Source organism: Rhinatrema bivittatum, chromosome 3 (assembly GCF_901001135.1).
Source record: "Rhinatrema bivittatum chromosome 3, aRhiBiv1.1, whole genome shotgun sequence".
In the NCBI taxonomy this organism is placed as follows: Eukaryota; Metazoa; Chordata; class Amphibia; order Gymnophiona; family Rhinatrematidae; genus Rhinatrema; species Rhinatrema bivittatum.
This window is the reverse complement of record NC_042617.1, coordinates 514389686-514401569: the sequence shown is the minus strand read 5'-3', so window position 1 is coordinate 514401569 and position 11884 is coordinate 514389686. Positions and strand designations below refer to the sequence as shown.

Genomic DNA, 11884 nt, shown 5'->3' with positions numbered 1-11884 from the left:
TATTTTCATCCGTCAAAAAAACGATGCACATTCCTAATATATATGCATTTCCAGTTCTTCTTTCAGGGCACAGATTGCCCTCTCTCTGCTGGATACCAGCTTCTCCAAATATTGCTATCTCAGTTTCTTCCTTGCCCTGCATTCTCTTGCACTCTGATGACTTCTTTCAAGTTTTGCCTTTGGGTCAATCTTGGCAGGTTTGTGACCTTGTTTTCCTGGCTTTTTAACTTTACTGCCAAGGACCCCCGCATTGGTAGCCAGTAGTGCTGACATGCTGGTCCCTTAAAAAGATGAACAGCTGCTGTAGCCTCCGAGGATGAAAACACTGGCAGCCTGTGTTTTTAACTTTCCTGTTGCAGCAATCTGCTGCTAGACAGAGGTAAAGGCCCGAATGAAGCTGTTGACGGTCCCACAGCCAACTCGGACATACACAAAAATTTGAGCTCATGGCGTATTCACGGCACGTTGGTCCGAGCCCATTTATCTATATCTCTCCAACAGAACTTATCAAGTTTCATTTAATAACAACATCTCTAAAAAAAATTACACTCAATACTGGAGTTCCTCAAGGTTCAGCGTTATCTGCGACTTTACTTAACATATACCTCTTACCAATTTGCCAGCTATTAAATGATCTGCAAATCACCCACTACCTTTATGCTGATGACATCCAACTTTTAATTCCCATAAGAAACTCCATTGATGATACTTATAAAGACACGTCTTTATTACTTGAATCAATCAAGCAACTCCTTACAAAATTAAAACTCATAATCAACATTGATAAAACCGAAATACTTATAATGAACAAAAAACCCATTGTATTACCACCACCATTATTCACAACTAACAATCAAATTAAGCCAATACCCCCTGTCAATCACGCCAGAAACCTTGGAGTAATAATTGACAATAACCTATCTTATAATAACCACATTACCACCAAAATCAAAGAAGGTTATCACAAACTCCTAAGTCTACGGCGGATAAAACCTTTTCTAAATTTAGTAGATTTCAGAACAGTTTTACAACTAATTATCTTCTCAACCATTGACTACTGTAATTCCCTTATGATTGGCCTTCCATGTATCAACATCAAGCCTTTACAGATTCTTCAAAACGCTGCAGCAAGAATTTTAACTGGAAAAAAAGAGAATGATCACATTACCCCTATATTATCTTCACTACACTGGCTCCCTATTAAATCATGAATTGATTATAAGATTTTAATAATTATACACAAATTAATTCATTCCGATCACCACAAACAAACAAGCTTAAAAATCATGTTACAGAACAACAACAGGAATCTTCTATCAAATAATACCTCATGTCTAATAATTCCACCCATCAAAGATGCTCATCTTTCAACAACAAGAAATAGAGCTTTCTCCATAGCTTGTCCTAAAAAATGGAACTCCTTACCACCTTATTTAAGAACTCAAACGAATATCAAAACTTTCAAAAAAGATCTAAAGACTTTTCTTTTTCATAAAGTCTACGTTAATGATTATTTATTTCAACAATCTAATTTTAACCAAGACTACCAACCATACTCATGCAAAAGAGATAATGAAATATCATCTGGCAACGACCATCATAATAGCAATATGAACTTATAATTAACAACACTAGAAGACCATCCTGAATATGTTTAAATACCAATACTGTTACCACTATCCTTTTCCCTTTTCCTTATGCTCCCTTTTTCACCACCAACCTCTCCCCGATCCCTTCTTCTTTTCCACTATTAATTTATGCATCAATGTTTTTAATGGTTTATTCTCTGTTTGATTTTTGTAAACCGTTATGATGGCTGAACCGAATGACGGTATATAAAACTAAACAAATAAATAAATACATAAATAAATATTGATAAGCATGTATATATATTTTTAAAATAGGTTGGAAAAGCACATGCATTCAATACAATGAAATACTTTCAATATGCTGCACGTATTTGCATGTAGGAATACTTATGCACATATATTGCAGGGTAGAGATGCATATTTTATAATATATGCACATGTGAGATGTATGGATTATTAAATACTATTGTAAATCTGTGTACGCCATATACAAGCATATATGATGCAGTGCAACGTTTTTTAAAGTTATCCTCCCTATGCTTAATGATGAGCATGACAAGCTGTAGCTTGTCAGTATCAACTACTGAAGCTAAGTCTTTATTTATTTTCTTCCCATTGAAGCTCCCAATATCCCAAGTCCAGCATTGCAATGAATGCTTACGATTGGATTTGGTTTCTCTTTTCCTATGGGTTTCCTGCATTTATTGCTGCCTCTTACTTTGTCACCAGTGGCACAGTGCACTGCCCGCAGTGTGCACAGTCTTGTGCAAGGGAAGCTGATCAGGTGGTGTTCTCTTAAGTACTCATACTCTGCTCTCTTTCCCCCAGAACTCTGCCTGAAAATGGTGCGACTGGTTTGGAATTGTCTTCTTGCAATGCTGGTAACACTGTTACTTCATACCCGGGGCATCCACAGCCAGTGCTGGGAAAGCAGCACATGCAAAGACCTATCCACCGAGGCCAGTATTGTGGTAAGCAAAATTTTGAGGGGAAAATTCAAATTGGACACAGTCACTTCTAGTTTCTGCCAGGCAAACTATCCCAAAATATTTCACAAGATATGAATTCTGTCCAGTTGTTTTTTCAAACTGTTTGCTCTGTTGCTTGACTGGGTGTATTCACCTTAAAATTAAAGTGGAAGTAAAAGCAGATGGTTATAAAATGTGTTGCTCTTGGTGATTTTTCCTGTGCAATCTTTCAGTCCTTCTGGTTGTGTACTACAACAGACATGACTCTGAAGTTGCCATTTATACTTGTAATTACAAGATTTATGTAAAACAAAGCATTATGATGGCAATTTTCAAAAACCATTCACCTGGATAAAAAGGGTGTCTTAAAATTGGCCATCATTTCCCTGGGTAAAATTATGCAAGGTGATCAACAACATGTTACTTATGGAAATTGTTGATGTGCTCAGAGGTGAACTTAGATTAGGGGAAGGCAGCAATGCATATAGATTTGTAATTTTTAAACTATGCACATTCAGGCTGATTCAGTAAAGTCTGTGGGAGAGCGGACGAATGCCCGCTCTCCCGGTGCGAGCACCGGCCACTTGCTAGAGCGCGCGATTCAGTATTCAAATTAGGTGGTGCGGTAGAAACAGGCAAAAGGAGGTGCTAGGGACACTAGCGCGTCCATAGCGCCTCCTTTTAGCCCAGAGCGGCGGCTGTCAGTGGGTTTGACAGCCAACGCTTAATTTTGCCGGCGTCGGTTCTCGAGCCCGCTGACAGCCACGGGCTCGGAAACCAGACGCCGGCAAAATTGAGCGTCCGGTTTTCGGCCCGACAGCCGCCGGCCCATTTAAAAAAATTTTTTTCTTTCTTTTTAACTTTTTTTACTCTTCGGGACCTGATATGATATTAAGTCGGAGGGTGCACAGAAAAGCAGTTTTTACTAGGGATGTGAATCGCTTTCCATATCGTCTTAACGATAGAAATCGTGTGGCAGGGCAAGAAAATCGTCTTAGGCACGATTTTTTAGTTAAAAAATCGTTAAAAATCGTTTTTTCCGATTAGTGCGCACTAACTCGAGTTAGTGCGCACTAACGGGAGTTAGTGCGCACTAACTGGGAGTTAGTGCGCACTAACTGAAAATGATACAATTTGACACTTTTCAGGTCAGTTAAGGTCAGTTTAGGAATGAATATGTATTCCTATTGGCTGCCCTCTTATTTATTCATGTTACCAAGTTTCCTACTGACAGTATATGGGGGATGGGAAATGGAAACAGTTGGTAGCTTGACAAAACAAGTAATGTGATCAGTCAATGTGACTAGAACTTGTGCCCTAACCCTGATACCAGGGGTATTGTGATCTTCCTGCACACAGTGCCCTATCCCTATTAATACCAGGAGTGTTGTGATCTTCCTGCACACAGTGCCCTATCCCTAATACCAGGGGTGTTGTGATCTTCCTGCACACAGTGCCCTATTCCTGATACTGGGGGTGTTGTGATCTTCCTGCACACAGTGCCCTATTCCTGATACCGGGGGTGTTGTGATCTTCTTGCACACATCCCGATATCAGGGATAGGGCACTGCATGCAGGAAGATCACAACACTCCTGGTATTAATAGGGATAGGGCACTGCATGCAGGAAGATCACAACACTCCTGGTATTAATAGGGATAGGGCACTGCATGCAGGAAGATCACAACACCCCTGGTATCAGGGATAGGGCACTGTGTGCAGGAAGATCACAATACCCCGGAGGAGTGAGGGTCAGGCAGCTCCCCCCTGTCTGTGAAGCCAGCCTCTCACTAGTAATGCAGGGAGGGAGCTGTCTCAGACTTCACCATCCTCCCCCCCCCCCCCCTTACCCACACACCATTCACTAGCTGGGACATGGGGGAAGTCAGGAGTGAGGGTCAGGCAGCTCCCCCCTGTCTGTGAAGCCAGCCTCTCACTAGTAATGCAGGGAGGGAGCTGTCTCAGACTTCACCATCCTCCCCCCCCCCCCCCACCCACACACCATTCACTAGCTGGGACATGGGGGAAGTCAGGAGTGAGGGTCAGGCAGCTCCCCCCTGTCTGTGAAGCCAGCCTCTCACTAGTAATGCAGGGAGGGAGCTGTCTCAGACTTCACCATCCTCCCCCCCCTCACCCACACACCATTCACTAGCTGGGACATGGGGGAAGTCAGGAGTGAGGGTCAGGCAGCTCCCCCCTGTCTGTGAAGCCAGCCTCTCACTAGTAATGCAGGGAGGGAGCTGTCTCAGACTTCACCATCCTCCCCCCCCCCCCCTCACCCACACACCATTCACTAGCTGGGACATGGGGGAAGTCAGGAGTGAGGGTCAGGCAGCTCCCCCCTGTCTGTGAAGCCAGCCTCTCACTAGTAATGCAGGGAGGGAGCTGTCTCAGACTTCACCATCCTCCCCCCCCCCCTCACCCACACACCATTCACTAGCTGGGACATGGGGGAAGTCAGGAGTGAGGGTCAGGCAGCTCCCCCCTGTCTGTGAAGCCAGCCTCTCACTAGTAATGCAGGGAGGGAGCTGTCTCAGACTTCACCATCCTCCCCCCCCCCCCTCACCCACACACCATTCACTAGCTGGGACATGGGGGAAGTCAGGAGTGAGGGTCAGGCAGCTCCCCCCTGTCTGTGAAGCCAGCCTCTCACTAGTAATGCAGGGAGGGAGCTGTCTCAGACTTCACCATCCTCCCCCCCCTCACCCACACACCATTCACTAGCTGGGACATGGGGGAAGTCAGGAGTGAGGGTCAGGCAGCTCCCCCCTGTCTGTGAAGCCAGCCTCTCACTAGTAATGCAGGGAGGGAGCTGTCTCAGACTTCACCATCCTCCCCCCCCCCCTCACCCACACACCATTCACTAGCTGGGACATGGGGGAAGTCAGGAGTGAGGGTCAGGCAGCTCCCCCCTGTCTGTGAAGCCAGCCTCTCACTAGTAATGCAGGGAGGGAGCTGTCTCAGACTGGTATCAGGGTTAGGGCACTGTGTGCAGGAAGATCACAACACTCCTGGTATTAATAGGGATAGGGCACTGTAAGAGATGACTGTAGTAGATTGAATAAAGATCTGATGTTTCTGCTCTCCTCACACCAAACAAAAACAACACACAAGCAGAGAAGCCCTTCTTACAAAGCTGAGCTAGTGAGTTAAGTAGGAGGAAAAGTAAACATACTGGTGCCAGTGTGGCTACTTAAAAAATACACTTACCAACAATCAATTACATATATTTGAACTGTGTACAGTTCCAGCCAGGACCACCTTTCTAAAATGCACAGTGATTGGCAAATTCAACATGCACTAGCATTTCAGGTGCCTGCTAACAAAAATAATAAACAAACAAGTTCTAGTCACGTGAGTGCTGATCATTACATTACTTTTTTTGTCAAGCTTCCAACTGTTTCCATTTCACATCCCCCCAACCATATTGGTAACATCAATAGATAAGAGCACAGCCAGCCAATAGGAATACATACATACATATTCATTCCTAAGTGACCTTTACTGACCTGGGAAGTGTGAACACTTTGTTTCATTTTCTGTTGGTGTTCGTTAGTTTCCAGTTCCATTTCCCATCCCCCCAACCATCACCTCAGTGGTAACCTTGGTAACATCAATAGATAAGAGGGCAGCCAGCCAATAGGAACACATATTCATTCCTAACTGACCTTCAGTGACCTGGAAAGTGTTTATTTGTATCATTTTCAGTTAGTGCGCACTAAATCGAGTTAGTGCGCACTAATGGGGAGTTAGTGCGCACTAACACGATTTAACGATTTTTAACGATAAATCGTTAGAATTTCTATTGTATCGTGTTCTATAACGATTTAAGACGATATAAACATTATCGGACGATAATTTTAATCGTTGAAAAACGATTCACATCCCTAGTTTTTAATCCCTTTTTTGTGCACTTTCCCGGTGCCGGCAGAAACTAGCGGCTACCTTTGGGTAAGCACTAATTTCCTAAAGTAAAATGTGCGGCTTGGCTGCACATTTTACTTTCTGTATCCCGTGGGCATACCTAATAGGGCCATCAACATGCATTTGCATGTTGAGGGCGCTATTAGGTGCCGCGGGTTGGACGCGCATTTTCCTCCCCTTACTGAATAAGGGGTAAGGGAAAACGCGCGTTCAAGGGCAGGTTAACAGTGCGCTCCGTTGGAGTGCACTGTACTGTATCAGCCTGATTGTTATTCAGGGGAAAAAGTATCTGCAGAAAAATACAAGCAAAAATCTCCATGGGTACTTTTTTCATGGGCAGAGTTAAAAGAGAAAGTACGTGTGTATTTTCACTTTCAGAACTGGTGCAAAGTCCGCAAGGAAAAGTACCTGCAGATTTTGCTACTGTGCGGGTGCTTTTGAAAATTGCCTCCCAAATAAGTTGAGATGACAACATAGAAGAACAGTTATTTCTCAATGCCATTTGCTCTGTTATGGTAATCTTTAGCATCCCAATGGGTTTAGCATGAGTTACAGAAGCAGCCTGCAATCATGCAATAGTTCTGTAACCTGCAGCAAATGGGGAGCTTCTTTATGGATTATTTGTTCATTTAGGAAGGAAATAACAGGTATTTACTGATGGCATTTGCTGAGTTGTAAAACCCAGAGCCACCTGAAAATACCTCTCCAAAGTAAGGTATGAAATTTCCCCTACAACTATGGCGAAATGAAGGAGACGCAGGTTTAAATATCTCACATTACTTTCTAAAAATTCAATACATCTAGAAAGAGCGTTCTAGTCTCACACAGTTGTGGCATTACATTCCTGAATGGATTTAACGGTATCTTCAACTTTAGAAATTTTTAAATTGGTGGCATTCACTTGGTCCTGCAATTCTAAAGCTTTTAATGGCAATTTAATGAGAAAAGGTCCATCATGGAATTAAGCGATTTAAGAGACCTCCCAAATCCAGACACCAAGTCCCAAAAGGCCTCAAGGGACACCACCTCAGGTCGGGATGGAATAATCAAAAACTCACCGCTTTCAGTGACTGCACCTTCCCAGGATAGGCCAGCCAAGGTAGATCCCATAAACTGTTCCAATTCAATGGGTCTGCCACAGACATGGCTTCAATATCAGACTCAGCTGGCTCACCACTGCTCTCAAACAGAGAAGGCTGGTCCTGCAAAGGCAGTGGAGCTCGAACAAGCTTCCCCACCACCAAGGGCACACTCACTGCATCATTGCTGTATGACGTGGCAGCGCTCGCCTGAGTTTCTCATTGCGCTAGGGGTGGACGAAGATCCAGGCTCAGGGACACCTCATCTGTGGGAATCCATAGCACTCCCTTGCTGCAAAACACATCAGGGTTCTCAGCTTCCTGAAGAACTGCTGGGGAGGTCATTAAGTGGGTAATAGCCTGTTGCTCCAGAGAAGGAAAGGGGTCTGGAAGGAAGACCCATACCTTTCTCTTACACTTAGGAGGCATTTCCAAACAGAAGAAAGGTAAAAAAGAAACAAGGGTCAGAGCAACAGAATGATATGACCTCTCTATGCTTCCATCTTGCCTTATTGTCCCCACTAATGCCGGATTTAACATGGGAAATAACACCTCTTTTATTTACAGTAGGGTAGCAAAAAAATTCTTATCATGCCATAGTGGCCATTATTGAGGGGTAGGGGCAATTATTGTGTGAGGTAAATGAAGCCTTCTCTCTGACACACCTACACAGCTCTGGTAAGCCAATGATAACACCTTTTGTTACCCACCCTGTCTTCCTAAAGCCAGAATGTTAGGGGGAAGTATATTAGTAGTGGGATACTGTCTACTTCAGGCTGCTCAACAACAACAACAACTACTACTACTACTACTACTACTACAACAACAACAGGCAAGGGAGGTTCAAATGCATCATAGTGAAGTACCCGCACCAGAGCCACAGCTGCAAGCCCTGCTGGTGGAGCATGATGGCCCACATCAGGGCTTACTATGCAGAAGTGCATGCAGGCGGTACAGGAAGCACATCTTTCATCCCCACACCACATTGCTGGGGATGCCAGAGAAAAGCATGGTAATGAGGCATCGCCTGAGCTCGCAGCCTATCATGGATTTATATCAAGAACTCAGAGGGAGTTGGATCCTGTCACAAAAAGATCCCATGCTATACCAGTCCTTACCAAACTATTGTGTGCCCTGCATTTTATGGCATCTGGCTCATTCCAAACAGCAATCGGGGTTTTCGGGAGGATGTCGCAAATGTCTTTTTCCCATTGTCTGAGCCAGCTCATAAGAGCTGTACATAGCTGCATTAATCATTATATATGATTCTCTTGTGAAAGACAGGACTTGCTGGACTTGAAGAGAGGTTTTTATGCCATAGAAAACTTTCCAAGTGTTCTGGGTGCTATTGACTTCACTCAATAGCCAACACCCCAACCCTCGCAGGGAGGAAATCTACTGCAACAGAAGGCTCTTCCACTCCATCAATGTGCAAGTGGTCTGTGACACTCGACTGCACATCCTTGATGTTATTGCGAGATACCCAGTAGCTGTACACGATTCTTTTATACTTAGGAAATCTGGTCTATTTGAACAATTTCAAGACAGCCTCTATGGTGATGGCTGGCTAATAGGTAAGAGCTGTGCTTCTTTCTATTATCCCTCTTCAGCTATGTGATTACAGCTAATGACAGTAACATGAGAGGGAGGGGAGGGAGGCTGTCAGGGATGTGACTGCATCAGTTAGATGACAAGTAGCTTGCACATTAGGATCAACAAGCCATAGTGCCAGGGCCCAGGTTTCTCTCTCCATGCTATAGAGGCCTGCTAATGTTGCGTGTCCACACAATGCACTTTCCACTAAGATCAATGTGTGACTGAGCACTACAGACTTTCAACTTGTCAACTTAAAACAAGTGGCTGTTCAAAACCTCTCTCTTGGAGCTGTTGAAATGTCACTTGTCAACCAAAACCTTTTTGTATACACAGTGCAGGGACTTCCAGATCAGGTGTGCCCTGTTAGAGCTCTGTCAGCCCCATATCGGTATTCTGTCTGCATCGCTTGTGCTCTGACAACCAGGATGTCGGCCACAGTTTGTCCTGACCATCACAGGGGTACACAGGTTCAATGGAATCTATGGGAGGAATATTTGGGCCCAATCCTATTCACTGTGTCATAACTGAGAAAAATGTATCTCTGAAGGACATTCTGCAGAACTGCCAGGGACATGAGCAATCATACCATGAAGATGATGTCTTTCTGCAATGTCATGTATGGCAGCTGTGATGTACAGTTTCAGTATTATAGGAATGCTAGTACTGCTTGATTGTGAGTGACATGAATATATTGTGTATGAACCCCAGATGCATTTTTCCATTCAGGAAGATCTGACACAGCATAGCAAAGTGCTATAGTGTCTATATAGTTTTACAGTAAAAAGCATCATGGACTTAGGATTTGGAAATAGCTTATGATGGCTAATGTCAAGCTATAGCTTAGCTTCTAGTACGTGAAAGCATGCTGTGAATTGGCAGCAATATGACAAAGTCACAAGGCTGTGAGTGATGCAGCCATTCTCTCTTTACTGCAGGAGACTTGGGATATGGTTGCAGGACCTGGCTTCTCATACCTGTGGCTATTCCCATTACACATATCAATGTGGGCAGTTGAAAGAAAGTAAGAATACCAAATCTAGTATAACTTTCACCAACTACTCAAAAACACTTTAAATGCTGGAGTTGAATTTATTATGTCTGATAAATAGAGAAAAAGACCTCAGAATTAGAGCATGTCTGGTTCACTGGACTTGAAAAAAATGCTTCATATTATTCAATCATTGGTCATAAACAACTTCCAACCTTCCTACACTTTATTCCTCCACAACACTATATTTTTTTATTTTTTAGCTTTTTATAAAAAATATATTTTGAATGCAGACTTATCTCAAAATTTTCTGCTCAATATCCAAGTGCCACTGACATTGGCCAAGCGTTTTGCCAACCAGGCTGCTTCAGGGCATCATTCTAAAATATAAATGCACTGTTAAAATATTGCATTTCTCATTCAAAATGCAAAGGATTTTTATAAACTATTGCCCTCACGCTTCCTGTTTATTCAGTGTCTCTCATTCATGGAATGAACTGCTCTCCCTGGTATTCTTTGATCACAAATGCTGGTGCATGAGTGATGTATTTAAAATCTTTACAGTCCTTGAGCATATGCACCCCAATAATGCTTACCCACCAATCAATACAAGTTACTTATGATGAAAAATCCACTTTTTAATCAATTGTTGAAATATATTCCCAATACACCAGCAGAGACAAGGTACAACAAGGCCTTATGTTCTACCAGCTGTGTCACTGAACACACATTTGGAGTTCTAAAAAGTAGATTTCATTGGACAAAACATGGCTAACTTTAATGTATGCCCACCCAGAGTAGCAGAGATAGTGCTTGTCTGCTGTTTTTTATAATCTGGTTGTACGTTATGGCATCCCAGTTGATGTTAAGAACATAAAAAATTATCATACTGGGTCAGACCAAGGGTCCATCAAGCCCAGAATCCAGTTTCCAACAGTGGCCAATCCATGCTACAAGTACCTGGCAAGTACCCAAACACTATGTAGATCCCATGCTACTGATTCCAGTAATAGCAGTGGCTAATCCCTAAGTCAACTTGATTAATAGCAGATAATGGACTTCTCTTCCAAGAACTTATTCAAACCTTTTTTAAACCCAGCTACACTAACCACATCTTCTGGCAACAAATTTCAGAGCTTAATTGTGTGTTGAGTGAAAAAAGTAAGTAGCACATTTAAAACTAATCAGAAAAAATTCTAACTTTGTAGAGTGCCCCCGAGTCCTTTTATTATCCAAAAGAGTAAATGGACCAATTCACATTTACCCATTCCAGACCTCTAATGATTTTAAAGCCTCTATCATATCCCTCCCTCAGCCTTCTCTTCTCCAAGATGAGCAGCCCTAATCTCCTTAGCCGTTCCTCATAGGGGAGCTGTTCCATCCCCTTTATCATTTTGGTTGTCCTTCTCTGTACCTTCTGTAGTGTAACTATATCTTTTTTTTAGATGTGGCCAGAATTTTACACAGTAGACAAGGTCCGGTCTCACCATGGAGGGATACAGAGGCATTATGACATTTTCTGTTTTATTCACCATTCCCTTCCTAATAATTCCTAACATTGTTTTGCTTTTTTACCTGCTGCAGCACACTGAGCTGACGATTTCAATGTATTATCCACTATGACACCTAGATCCTTTTCCTGGGTGTAGCTCCTAATATGGAACCTAACATCGTGTAACTACAGCATGGGTTATTTTTCCCTATATGCATCACCTTGCAATTGTCCACGTTAAATTTCATC

The 11884-nt window shown here is 43.0% G+C and overlaps 1 protein-coding gene across 1 annotated transcript in view; it reads left to right on the top strand.

Moving 5' to 3' along the window:
• Positions 1–2431: 2431 nt before the first annotated feature.
• The window catches only part of POMC (proopiomelanocortin), a 29860-nt gene continuing 20407 nt past the window's right edge, over positions 2432–11884 (top strand). The window contains exon 1 of the mRNA XM_029597032.1: positions 2432–2560. Coding sequence (XP_029452892.1) covers positions 2432–2560 — 129 coding nt within the window. The remainder of the gene's footprint in view (positions 2561–11884) is intronic.